Source organism: Cydia pomonella, chromosome 16 (genome assembly GCF_033807575.1).
Source record: "Cydia pomonella isolate Wapato2018A chromosome 16, ilCydPomo1, whole genome shotgun sequence".
Classification (NCBI taxonomy): Eukaryota; Metazoa; Arthropoda; class Insecta; order Lepidoptera; family Tortricidae; genus Cydia; species Cydia pomonella.
The window spans coordinates 6465137-6479530 of record NC_084718.1 but is presented as its reverse complement, the minus strand read 5'-3'; the positions used below and the strand labels follow the sequence as shown (position 1 = coordinate 6479530).

The 14394-nt window shown below is 41.7% G+C and overlaps 1 protein-coding gene across 1 annotated transcript in view; it reads right to left on the bottom strand.

Moving 5' to 3' along the window:
* Nucleotides 1–144: 144 nt before the first annotated feature.
* LOC133526678 (reversion-inducing cysteine-rich protein with Kazal motifs) overlaps nt 145–14394 on the bottom strand; it is a 53203-nt gene continuing 38953 nt past the window's right edge. The window contains exons 4-18 of the mRNA XM_061863384.1: nt 13994–14077; nt 12662–12698; nt 11939–12121; nt 11437–11616; nt 9760–9986; nt 9302–9434; nt 9053–9194; nt 8851–8962; nt 8301–8466; nt 8021–8173; nt 7468–7647; nt 3124–3298; nt 2553–2695; nt 2057–2196; nt 145–1413 (exon numbers count right to left, since the gene is read on the bottom strand). Coding sequence (XP_061719368.1) covers nt 778–1413; nt 2057–2196; nt 2553–2695; nt 3124–3298; nt 7468–7647; nt 8021–8173; nt 8301–8466; nt 8851–8962; nt 9053–9194; nt 9302–9434; nt 9760–9986; nt 11437–11616; nt 11939–12121; nt 12662–12698; nt 13994–14077 — 2691 coding nt within the window. The 3' untranslated portion in view covers nt 145–777. The remainder of the gene's footprint in view (nt 1414–2056; nt 2197–2552; nt 2696–3123; nt 3299–7467; nt 7648–8020; nt 8174–8300; nt 8467–8850; nt 8963–9052; nt 9195–9301; nt 9435–9759; nt 9987–11436; nt 11617–11938; nt 12122–12661; nt 12699–13993; nt 14078–14394) is intronic.

Below are 14394 nucleotides of genomic sequence, written 5' to 3'. Positions count from 1 at the left end.
GATTTTTTTTTCTATGGGGTAGGGCATCGTTGTGGGCCAACCCTCCATACAAAAGCCAGAAATTTTTCGCATATTTTTTTTTCCTTATCAGAATACCCACTATTTTTGTTAGGCGTTGTATGTTAAAAATACAAAATTAAACTATTTTTTAATTAATATTCATTTAATTTTCTTTTGAGTTTTAGGGGATAATATTTCTCTTAATTCTAACATTAATATCATTTATTAAATTGGTTATATAAATTGCAGATTTTTGGTTGGTTGACTATGTCATAATAAAATTGTCTTTCATGTAAAATGCTATATCAGTCTATCGGAATATTACTTATGTACCTACAATCAACATAACAAAATGGCACCATGAACTCACTAGTCACAATAAGGCATAATCTATAGTAATATGCCATAAAAGACAATAGATTAAAATACTGTCGCATATAGGTACCGTGCGCGTTGGAGGGTTTGCACACCTTGTGCCCTAAATCGGAACCATAAACATGTACATTCACGCACGTCACGTGTTTTCTCGTGCATAGTAGGTTCTGCCATCTTGTGGGCTACATCTGAACTATAAACATCACATTTACGCCTGGCGCCAAAATCTGACGGCTCCTGTGCTGCCTCCTACAGTTCATGCACGCTCCCTATTTGTTGACAATTTATCATACAAGTAATCTCATAATGGCACTAATATTTGGTGTATTCAAATTCATTCTCTTATTTACATTACATACACATTACATATTTACAATAACAATATTCTTTTTTTTTTCAGTTTTATCTTAAAACAAAAATACTTATAGAAGATACAATAACTGCTAACAGAGATACACTTAAACTAGATGCACCTTTGGTTGGATACGTATGAACAGTTAACGCATACGACAACGCGCTTAAACCTAAATCACTTGAAATAATCGGGCTCTCCCGATTTATAAGTTCAGCTAGTTTCTCAGCTTCTAAAACACACACGCGCAGCTGCAGATCAGTTGGATTCTCTAATATCGTCTCAACGGTTACAAATATTTCCGTCTCAATAGTCAAATAACCTCTTAAAGCGCATTCCGCTATTTTGACTTGCCTTTCTAAAGCGCTTAAGACATTCTTCAAATTTATCACAGAGGATGATATGTTCGTTCCGTATAGGGCTCTATCTATTTGCTTCTTTGAATAAAGTATTCTTAGAGCTCCTCCACATTTAGGGCAGCAAGCGCCAGGAGGCGTGAAACCCAGACAGTTGGGTTTTATCAAAGGTGGGCAGATTATCCTGTCGACCTGGCATTTAGGCTCCATGAGGTCGGATATAGGTCCTACCGCGAGACACGGGCCGCGGTAGTCGACACTGACATACTCAGCCCACGCAGCACACTCCGAGATGTATGTGATGCCATTTGCTCCGCAAACATGTCCAACCTGCAACACAAGCAAAATATATTTATTTTATATCTTCAAAGTAGCAGGACGAAGATCAAAACAGATAATTCTGATAAGTATGTAAGTTGTTCATTGTAGAAGTGGTGTTTCCCCGAGTTTGACAGCCGATACGGTGTCATATGTTTTATGGTTATGGTACCTATATACCTAAATTGTGAAATGTCAAGTTTTGACAATTAAACTACCGCATAACGTACGGACCCGTACTTATGACAGTGATATCTACTTCAACTATCAAATATTCTTGTCTCTTTGTAAGTATGTATATATATAGTCCTCCTCATCGTTTTCGATGACGGCGACCCCAAATAAACACATTATGGACGTTGTCTAGCATGAGCCCTAATGTGGCTGGCCAGGCAGAACTTGCTCTTAAATACTCTATTGCACGCGTGACAATAAAGTTGGCCAGCTGCGTTGAACGTGTACACGTAGGAGGGCTTAGGTCTCTCTTTCCGTAACTGGCATAAATATACTGGCATATATATATATATATATATATATATATATGTAAGTATGTAAATAATCCCCGAACAGTCTAGGTACATCTGATCTGGAAAAACTATAGAACCTACGTATCTGATGACTAGGTGTGTGTTTGTGATTAAATTAATAATTAAACCTTTGAGCACCGCTCCAAACATTGTCCCCAGTAGGCGAACATGTTGCCGCTGAGGACGAGATGGCACGGGTTGTTGTGTGTGTTGCCATCAGTGTCGCACACCGGCATTAGCGGCTGGGCGTTGCAGTGACTTGTATTCACTATGAACAAAAAAAATGAATGATATACTTGTCTGTTGATTTATAACTAACCATTTGCTAACTGAACCAAAACCTTGGTATTTAGCGACCAAGGTTTTGGTACAGTTAGCAAATGGTTATTTATTATATTATAATTGCCCTAACTAACGCCACCTTAAGAGCCCATCACAATTATTTTGCAGTGGCGCTAGTGAGCACGTTGATGGGCTCTTAATAGCTATAGTCTGGTCAGTTGACAATTATAATCGAGGAAATTATAAGTAGGACTTGTGGAAGTTGCGCGCCGAGGAAATCCAAAATGTAACAGCTTAATAGCAAACTAGATTAGCCTCAAAAACATAGCAATAAGGTGTTACCGCAGACATGTTGCGGGCAGCTGGCCTGCAGCCGCGACAGACACACGTTGCGCGCGGGCAGGCACGAGCGGCGCGCGCACGCCGCGCCCGCGCACGCCGAGCCGATGCTGAACTCGATCTCTGCGTCCGTCGCGCCCGCACATCTGTTATTAACATTTTAACATTTATTACAAAGTGACATAACAGATAAGTATAAGTACATACGTATCATTCATCAACATAGTCAATTTAGCATAATATCTTAACAAAAGCACGGTATTGCTATCTACACTTCCGGGTATAACATAAAACGCGCGGAGACTTATGAAAGAAATCAATTACTTTTAATCAGTTTCCAGGAGTTTTATCCTACTCCTGGAACCTGCCACAAATAATGCTTACTCAGCCGTAGAATATAATGGTGTATTCCTATTTGTCCCAGGGACACATGGGAATGATTAATATGAATGCACTTTTGTTCCCATTTGTATCGGGACCATAGCCCGTACATACTATTTAATGACGTAAGTACTAAATTGTAGTTATTTTGTACGGGAGTCCGGTGTGTGCCGATGCCGGCATGAAGACTTACCTGGCGAGGCAAGCGTTAGGGTACCGGCGGGCGGGCGCGGCGACGGGCAGATGGTGCGGCGGGCAGTTGCAGGGCAGGCCGCTCAGCAGCGAGCCGCGCCCGCACGCGCGCCGCGCGCACACGCGCTCGCCCACCACGCAGGCGCACGCGTTGCACTCCATGTAGTATTTTTCACCTGAAAATACGGTACTTACGTCAACCCTGTGGTGGCAGTGAGACCTGAATTGAGGATTTCTTATAATCTGGACCGCAAAAGCGTTAATGTGACATTACAAATATTACAATCACAAGGCAACACTTATTTCTAGCATATAGTAATCGAGATCAAATCTCGCATCAATTATACATAAAGTGACAAATCATTATATCCCGGGTACTTATACAGATGTTGCCAGTGCTGCTGGTACAAATCTTCCGCTAACTCTTGTGAATCGATTTGTAGTATTTTATGTATCTTAGAACGAATACCGAGACGGAGCAGCACCGACGCTAGAACTAGAAGAAGCGGTACTGAGGTACAGAGGTAAGGGAACTCCCCTACTTGTTGGTTGCGATGCTAACGCACATCACGAGGTGTGGGGTAGCACCGACACCAATGAAAGGGGGGAATCACTAATAGAATTTATGATTAGCAATGACCTAGAAATTATGAACATAGGTATAACACACCAACGTTTATAACGAGGGCAAGGAGAGAAGTGCTTGACATTACTATAGCAACGAAAGAGATATGCGACAAGGTAATGAACTGGAGGGTGGATGAGGGGGACAGCATGTCTGACCACCGCAGAATACTCTACAGCATTGAATGTCGTGTAGAAAAGGTGAAGGTAAGAAATCCACGAAAAGCAGACTGGACGAAGTACGAAGAGGAGCTAAGGAAATCGGCTGTCTCGGGAGTCAGGTATGAGAATGCGAATGACCTAGAAAATGGGGCACTCAGACTGAAAGAGATTATAATAGGAGCATACCACAAGGCATGCCCGGAAAAACTGGTACAAACAGGAAAAGGACAGCCATGGTGGAACAGAGAACTGCAGAAGGTAAGGAAGAAGGTACGTAGGGCAATGAGAGTGGCAACAAAAAGGGATGACTCTCAGAGCTGGGATGCGTATAGAGAGATTAGGAACAAATACACCAGACTGAGAGAGAAAGCTAGCCTAGAGGGATGGAGAAGGTTCACAGGTGACATCAACAGTTACTCAGAGGGGGCGCGAGTGGTAAAACTGCTTGCTGGAGACCGAGCGTGCCAACTGGGTAGTCTGAGAGTGAACGGAGACTTAGTCACGGATCCAGAAGAGATATTAAGCGTCATGCTGAAATCACACTTTCCGGACTGTGAGGAGGTGACAGAAATAGAGGAACAGGAAGGTGGGGGGGAACCCGACTGGGGGGCGGCAATGGAGGTGGTGGAGGCGGAGAAGGGTAGAATGGGCGATTAGCTCCTTCGCGCCCCTCAAGGCCGCGGGCCCTGACGGAGTCCTGCCCGCACTGTTGCAGAAAGGCTATAGATACATAAAAGAGGACCTAGTGGAGTTATACAGGGCAAGTATAGCACTAAGCTACATTCCAAGGGTATGGAGAGAGGTGAGGGCGGTCTTCCTGCCAAAACCGGGTAAGAAATCGTACCAAGAAGCAAAGTCATTCAGAAGCATAAGTCTGTCGTCTTTTGTACTGAAGGCTTTAGAGAAAGTGATAGACAAGCATATAAGAGAGAAAGTGGAATGCAGCGGAGATCCGCTACATGCGAATCAGCATGCATACATGGTAGGAAAGTCAACGGAGACAGCCCTACACAATCTAACGGTGAGGGTGGAAAGAGCATTAGATATGAAACAGTACGCATTAGGCTGCTTCTTCGACGTTGAGGGAGCCTTTGATAAGGCAACCTTCGAGGCCGTAGAGGAAAGCCTGAAAAGAGAAGGCATCCGACCGACAATAGCACTATGGATAAAAAGAATGCTCAAAGGAAGATCCATAACGGCGGAGTTGGGCGGAGCAGCAAAGACGATTAGTCCAAAAAGAGGGTTCCCACAAGGAGGATGTCTGTCCCCCCTGATGTGGTGCCTACTGCTAGATTCGATGGTGAAGAAGGTCAATAGAGGGGGCATGTATATGCAGGCTTACTCTGATGATGGAGTGTTAATAGTGAGAGGGGCGGTTCTGAATGTCCTAAGAGATATAATGATAAGAAGTCTCAGACAGGTACTGGGATGGTGTAGAGATAGAGGACTGGATCTCAATCCGTCGAAAACAAAGCTTGTGCTGTTCACGAACAGGAAGATAAAAGAGATAACACCTATAAAGATACAAGATAAAGAACTAGAAATGGTGGATGAGATAAAATATCTGGGCGTTACTCTGGACAGAACGCTTAGATACAGAACTCACATCAAAGAGCAGTCGGCAAAAGCCATAAGAACACTGTATCAATGTAAAAGGGCAGTGGGAAAGAATTGGGGGTTGAAGCCGGGAATGATCTACTGGATCTACAAGGCGGTCATACTACCCAGGGTGCTATATGGGGCCGTGGTATGGTGGCATAGGGCCCATATCAAAGTATACCAAAGAGACCTAACCAAAGTACAGAGATTAGCGTGTCTAATGATGACGGGGGCCATGAGAACGACCCCGACACACGCAATGGAGGTAATGTTAGGTTTGAAGCCACTCTGGATTGAGGTAGAGAAAAGAGCCACAGAACAGTGGTACAGAATGAAAGCATGTAAAGAATGGAGAGGAAGCTGCGTGGACAAAAGGCACGCGCTGATACAAAGAGAGGCACTATCAAGATTTGAGATGTTGATGGCAAACAATGACCTTATAAAAAGGCAGGAGATATTTGACAAGAAGTACAGGGTACATATAGGAGAGAGAGACAACTGGAAAGTGGAAGTCAGACACCCAACGACAATCTGCTTCACGGATGGCTCGAGAAGAAGCTCAACGAAACTAGCAGGAGCGGGCATTGTGATCCCTAAACTGGGAGAAAAAGTATCAATATCATTGGGTAGATATGCTAGCGTGTTCCAAGCTGAGGTATGTGCAATAGCGCGCTGTGCACGTATAATCAAAGAGAGTGTGAAGCAAGAGGGTGCTGTTGTAATATATACCGACAGCCAGGCAGCACTGAAGGCACTGAAGAAAGTATCAGTCACCTCCGCTCTCGTGAGAGAATGCAGAGAGGAGCTAAACTCGATATGCAAGCAAAGAAGTGTCACGGTGGCATGGGTGCCGGGGCACCAGGGAGTAACAGGAAACGAGAAAGCGGACGAGCTGGCGAGGATGGGGGCGGAGACGGAATACATGGGTCCGGAACCGGCTCTACCTATGTCAGCGGATGTCACGAAGGGAGTTATAGAAAAGGTAAAAGAAATGGAAGCACAGAGAGAATGGGAAGAAGAGACTAGCTGCAGACAGTCCAAGATGATGGTCAAGGGCATTGACCACAAAAGAACCAGGTATCTTCTGAAACTAGGTAAGAGCAGTCTGAGAATACTGACAGGTATCATTACTGGTCACAATACTCTCAACAGACATCTCAAGGTAATGAAAATAAACAGAGACGCCTCCTGTCCACACTGTGGCAAGGAGGAAACTAGCTTTCACCTACTAGCAGAATGCATTATGTACGCGGCACTGCGATATAATATATTCGGTAGAGATTCACTAATAGAAAATGAACTAAAGGACGTCGAACTTAAAGATGTCCTTCTGTTCTGCAGGAAAACAAGAAGATTTGAGGAGATTGGTATGGGAATGCCGCCGGGACAGTAACCTGCAGCTCCAACTACAGGGAACTGGGCTGAATGAACGCAACACGCGATCGACAGCCCGCCTGCTTCCGGCCGGGCGTCCCTACACTACATCTACATCTCTAGAACGAATACCATATAAGTATATTGTAGTAGTAGTAGTAGTTAGTCTATACTCTTTATTATACAATAATACACATTAAAAGTAACATACAATTAGTAAGAATTACAAAGGCAAACTTATCCTTTTGAGGGATCTCTTCCAGTTAACCTTTAAGTAGATGAAAGGAGAGAATGAAAAGAGGGTGACAAAAGCAGCAAAATGTACAACAAGTTACCAGAAAGGCAAAGGATATAAATTTGACGTGTGCGGAGCGGAGTTAAGTAGGTAGAAAGAAATAAGTTCTCAAAATACTACTAAGTGCAAAACAAAAAAAAACAACTAAATAGTAACCGACAATGACCACATTTTTTAACTACACAATTAAAACATACCGAACATACAACTAACAGGAGATATTTTATGTTGTCGACAAGCTCCTGGTACTTTAGTACAGCCTGTGCAATTCAAGCAAAGTTCTGAACTTACCATGCGTGATAACCTTCTCATGAAGTCTGCAGTTATCCAACGCCACGCAGGGCAAAGGCTGGCATTGGCCCAAACCCTTTGCAGTGCAGTGGCATATCTTAAAACAGGCCTTCCCCGAAGGACTGGTCATCGGAACTCGAGCCCAGGACCCGAGCGGGACTAAAATTGGACTGCCATCACCTGGAACATTAACAATAAAATGTTTTCATTGTCAATCCGACATTTAAAATCTTCTTGGAATTTCTACGAATACGCGTGCCTGTGTGATACTTTTATCATAAATTTTAGGACCAAACAAAATAAAGACAAAGCGCACTGCCTTCTATTCTTCGCAACATCACGGTCTTATTTTCATCACTACCTTTGCTAATTGTTGTTAATAATGTCTACTTCTACGGTGTTGTCAGAACCTATCACCATGGCATCTCATGACGCAACCCACACAAGTTCAAACATTTAACGTGACTTGACATACAAACGAAGTCGAGTGAGTCGCGGGAAGACGTGCTATTTCAGAAGACTCGACCCAACTAAAGAATAACAACAAACTTACCTAATGGACAACCATCTATGCAAGTGTATCGTGAGCAAGACCCGCCTTGCAGACAGTTCCTGTTCACTATGCACACTTGGGTCGCGTTACATGGCGACCCTGCGCATGGCGAGGTTACTGCTTCACGGGATGATAGCAGCGGTGGGTGTGTGCCTGTAAAACGTTCAGTGAGTTAAGTTTCATATTCAAGTAAAATTTCATTCATAGGTACTACCAAAAATTCGTGGGTGTGTAGGGGTGCATTGTAGTGTTGTCGGTAATAATAATGTCGTGGACCTACTGGGTGTCATGTAGTCTGTGAGCGCCACGCAGGGCGCGGCCGGGTCGGCGGGCGCGAGGCGCGCGCACAGCGCGGCGGCGTTGAGCGCGGGCGGCGCGCGCGACCACTCCACGCACGACGACACCAGCCGCGTGCAGTCCGCCGCACATAGAAGGCTGGTATGCCCCTGCAATCAGGCACGATCACATCATCAATGTCTACATCATATTGATGAAATAGCTTCTCGAGAACAACCTTATACAGCAAGTAACGAAGCGGCTTGCTTGGTTGGTGAACTAAGACCACGGTCAGGCAGCACCGCAATACGACTTGACACAACTTTGAACTTCGCATGGCAAGATCAATCGAGAGTTGACACATTTAAATTGTGGCTGATCAAATTCTATAGGATCCAGTGTATCTCCTCACTCAGACGTTAGGCGCCTCGTAACGGGACGGTCAATACAATTTGAACCTTTATTGATTTAAAATTCTCATTGTGATTACCAAAAATTACTTACTTATGTCACGGGGGGGCTGGAAACTATTTGAATGAAATAGGAATGCTCACCTTAGCAGTACAAGGTTTGACATGCAGTGCGCAAGCGACGTTTTTCCAAATATCTGTTGGACACTGCGAAGAGTTCTTTAATGGTAGTGTCAACCCTGATACCTTAACAGACCTGGAAATTAACAATAATATCATCAGTAATCTTCATTTCAGAGTCATAACTTATGCATGAGTATCTTAAGTAATACAACGTTCTACATACCCACTGTCTTTTTGTTCTGCTACAGCCAAATGAGCATCAAGATCTGCTTGAGCTGAACAGGATCTAAATAGACTAGTCGGCCGGTTGTTAAGCTGACTGCAATATGTTAATCCAGCACAACCTAACGAACATGGAGCTTCCACTGAAAAACATGAGTATGTTAAAAATGTGAATGATTTATCTATTCTACTGACAAATTGGACAGACTATAAATGGGTTCGTTTGGAGGAAGTAGTATTGTATTCTAACCTTCTTCTATGCATTGGGTCAAATCTGTCTCTTGTGGATTACCCAGGCACTCCGAGTCGAATTTCTCAAAATTGTTCGGCCAATCTGTGTTAAATGTGTTGAAGCAAAGTCTCCGGCAGTTTATCGTTGTCGCCTAAGACAAACAAAATGGGAGAGAAATCAAATTACTTAATATTAAATTTTTTGTAACAGCAAAGTTTCAAGTCAGCTTATGCCGCTTATGTAATAACATAGGTGTCTATCGTAGTAAAGTAGTAGTAGTGTCTACTACTACGTTACTACATATACTTAGTTAATATCGTTCGTTCGCATTCATAATATAAACTTCCTAACTCTGAACTCCCGAAAAAATAACTATACCATTTAAACCTACAGCTGTTTTTCAGGAGAGAGTAACAAAGTTCCATCCATTCTCACAAACTTAAATTTTTGTAAATAATATTAGAAAAATGATTTACCCTGCTGCAACAATGTAGTTTCGCAATATCGCGCGGAATAAGATCCTTGGTATCAGGCGGCTCAGCCCTCCTCAAGAAGCATTGCCAGAGTCCATCATGAATGGCCGGCGCTCCGCAGTCTTGGTTTAAGGCTTCGGCGATTTCTCCCGAGTCTCCCGTACGACGGAGCACTGATTCGCAAGTGGTCCTACATTCTTGACTCGGCGATTCATGACAGCAAGGTAAATCTGAAAATAAAACCAACGTTTAGAAAAATCAGCGTAGCGTGAACTCTCGTCACAGGGAGATCTCTAATACAGTGTACCGGCAGTGGTAATAACTGCTCTCAAGCCTTAACTTATGTTTAAGTCAATATACGTGGTTCACCATTGGTGGGAAGTGTATGAGTGAGTTAGTATGAAGTAAGTAAGCAAGACAGTGCTGCGTGTGATGTGGCATAACAGTTATAACAGCCATTGGAATATTCTTTCGCAACATATTCCAAAATCAAACGACGTTTGAATAGCGGTGTTGTTAGAGCGTTGTCACATTTTCCGATCCGATTGTTGGATGTCGCTTGATACTTGGAGAAAAGCAACTGCTAGAGAGCATTTATTATTTTGTGATTTGAAGTTTTTTTTTGAACAAGTTACATTCAATCTAGAATCAGAATATAGTTAAATATAAAAAACCGGCCAAGTGCGAGTCGGACTCGCATAGGAAGGGTTCCGTACCATTATCTATAAAAACGGTCACCCATCCAAGTACTGACCCCGCCCGACGTTGCTTATCTTCGGTGATTGGATGAGAATCACGAGATTGGAAATAAATATTTATTTTATTCAGCTTTTAGTATTTGTTGTTATAGCGGCAACAGAAACACATAATTGTAGAAATTTCAACTGGCTGACAATCACGGTTCATGAGATACAGCCTGGTGACAGACGGACGGACGGACGGACAGCGGAGTCTCAGTAATAGGGTTTGACCCTTTGGGTACGGAACCCTAAAAATCGGTCAAGATCATGTCAGGCCATGCTCAGTATAGGGTTTCTTAGTTACCATTCTGTCAAAATAGGCCAAACGGGGGCTATTAGTAAGTATCATCTACGAGTACATTACAACACAAGCATAAGGGAGTAAGTACTTTAGCAGCACTCTGTACCTACGTATTTTTACTAAGTAGGTAGAGAAGATTTTTTGCAATAATTCAAAAACGACTGGACCGATCATGTTCGCTATTATATTTCATTGAAAGTATTTATTAAGCTTTTATTTCACGATTTTTTCATATTTTTGGACACTAGTTCAAAAGTTAGAGGAGGGGGCGTACACTTTTTTTTTTCGGAGCGATTATTTCCGAACATCTAACGATACCCCACACTATTAGATTTAGGAAAAAAAAAATCAAAAATAATAAGTTAGTATGTGAGGTACCCAAAAAACATTTTTTTAATAGTTTTTATTTTATTTTTCTGTCGCAATGCATGATTTATGTATCCATGCCAAATTGCAGTTTTCTAGCACTTAATGATCACGGAGCTGAGCCTCGGACGAACGGACAGACGGACATGACGAAACTATAAGGGTAAGCTGACTACGAAATCTTAATAAGGCTCTTTTAAAATTTAGATTATTTGTGGTTGTATCTGATATCTAACATTAGATCGGATAGTTTGAAAACGCTCTTATACTTACATTTGGAAGCATCAGCGTGGACTGTTGAAGCAGTAAGGTCCCTCAAACAGTGCAGCAGCGGCGGGGACTGCTCGCAAGCCTCAACCGCACGCTCCCGGGCGTTTAGTTCGACGTGCGCGGTGCCCACTCTCCAAAGCACGCGCTGGCATGCTTCATGACACGTCAGCGACTGCGTCTGTGCTAAAATTATTAAAAATACCTGAATAAAGCCTTTATCATTAGTCATCCTCATAAGCTTCAGATTTATTGTATGTTATGAATTTTCTGTTATTTTACTAACAGAAGCTCTAAATAAATTTAACACAAAAATTATGTAAGCAAGACTACATCAGCGCAGTCATTGCGGCCAATTTGCGTAAATAGAACGTAAGCGCAGCGGTGCTGGCAGCAGCAATGGCGCATGCCGACAGCCCGAGCCCGACACGGACTAGAGTGCAGTCGTTACGATCAGAATTAAACGATAAACTCGTCAAGTCTGATGGTAAGTCACAGTTATACTAACAGCAGCACGCTTGTGCCTCTTCCTGCTGCTTGACGCAGTTGAAAAAGGCGATCTCGTCAGAGCGGCGGCAGACCGACGACAACACAGCGGTGCCGGCCGCAGTGGCGCACGCCTGCCGGCATGGCGTAGAGCGCCCGAGCGCACAGCACGCTCGGCCCCACCAGCCTGAGCCTGACACCACTTCTGTGAAATTAAGAAAGGAGTATACTTCAGAATGTATCATAATCTATCATGTTAGAGTTCGTTTTAGGAATGACCCAACAATCCTGACATTATGCAGTAAGTATTTCGAAATACTCGAATTCTCCCATCGTGGTATTATTAAGTTAAGATCATGTGAGGTGAGGTATTACTCGTATTAAGGTAAAGAGAACACATTTTATTTTGTTCGGGGCAAGATAAACTGTATGAGGATTCCCAACAAGTGATTCACTTGGCCTAATGTTTCTCTAGCCCCATTTAACCTTACCTATTATATTATTAGTATCTATGACTCATAAAAGTTTTAAGTATTACTTAAATTAAAACAGTCGGGTAATAAAAAAATTATGTAGTAATTAAGTTGTGCATGGATACCTAGCGGTAGTTTGGGTGTTTCGTGGAAAAATATGAATATTCATGCAAAAACCCATAATTCCAAATAGCTTTGACGAACATGGCAGGGTTCAATTTAAAAGCAATTTTGTCAAAAGCAACATGTGAGACCTTATTTCGACAACTCACCTTGAATAGTCACGTTCATGCATATCCAGAACTCGATCTGCAAAGCAATTTAATAGACAACATCAATCAATAAATTAAGGATACGTTTTCATAAACGTCTTTTGTACATCCTTCGCATTATGTCAAGTAACTTGACACTGTGGTAATCTTAAACCATTCCAATTACAATACAATACTGGTGGGCGGTTTATTGATGAATGGGACCCATAACCGCTGCGGGGAGTAGAAAAGGATCTTAATAATGGCGCGCGATATCACCTTACTACACGTGATGCTACGAATACCCGTAAGAAAAGCAATAATTTTGCGTTTGCAATAGATTTGTGAACGAAATCTGTCAGGTGTCTTGCTCATGCAACGACGTGTATAGTGAAAACTTTATTTGATGTGCCCGTGACCGTGTGCCCCTAATTGCAATTTCAATAACAAAAGGTGACATTATACATATATAGATAAAGAAAATAATTTTAATATATATCTAATCTTGTTTAAAAATCACGGGATAGATGAGTAATATGAGATATCAGATCAAAACAGGATCAACATGATTGTTAAACATTAGGCAGCATACTTGATTTTATAGAATGTTAGAAATGCTTTCAAACTTCAAGTAGGTATTTATGCTATTTAACGGTTTAGAACGCCGATGAAGTCACTAAGTTAATTAACAATATAATTTTAATTTTGCTTTTTGTAAGGAAACTAAGGAAAGTAGGTAAGTAGAATAGAATAGAATAGAATAATTTTTATTCGTAAACACAAACAAAACACATTATATTAAGTACATAATATAACAAAAACAAAGAAAGTATAAAGTGCCATGAAATGGCCTCATCTCAGCATGTTGCTCGTGGCTTTCAGCGCTGATTTTCCGATGAGACCATCAAGTGAGAAAAATCAAGAAAGGCAACAGACAAGAAGGAAAAAGACATAAAATAATATAGAGTGAACAAATTGAAAAATAGATAAAAGATAACGACTAAATTAAGTAAATATTATTTATATATCAAGCATCGTAAACATAACACTGTATCAGTCCGGTCCAACCATACCTTGGCTGAACATTAAAGCTGCGTACGCAACAAGCGCCAAAGCCAACGATAAGTACCTAATTAACGAGCTTAGATGTTATCATAGTCATATAAAAAAATTATCCTTAGAAACATTCGTCTGAACTCTACTGCTACCGGTTTTCGTTAACTTAATGTTTACTCGCAACTAAGTAAAAGCAACTCAAGTAGGTACTTAGCCTAGTATAGATAATATAAGAGAACATATTAAAGATTAGAGAAACAGGCGTACTTTACAAAGATGTAGAGATAAGATAGTTACCAGCGAAGGCGTACAGAACTTGTAGATGTTTTGTATCCGTTCCTCCCGCATGGAGGCGTTGGACGCTATCTCGACGAGAGACATCTGAAACCAACACAGATTTATAGATAAGTATAAAAGGTAATCAAGGACTCGATCAAACATTACCTTTTAGTCGAAATATTTAAAATAAACTTTAACATACAATTCACAAAAAAAATAGGTTTTAAAACGGTCAGGCCAAAATTATATCCATCGTGGCTTGACGTCAAACATAATTTGGTTAAACTCGGGCTTGAGTTTTTTTTTAGCTATTTATGTACATAGGTATGTCTTTAAGTAGAAAATTTATAAGATAACACATTAATTTGTACTCCTATTTCGACAATTACCTACAATTAATAATATCAGCTATGTAACAT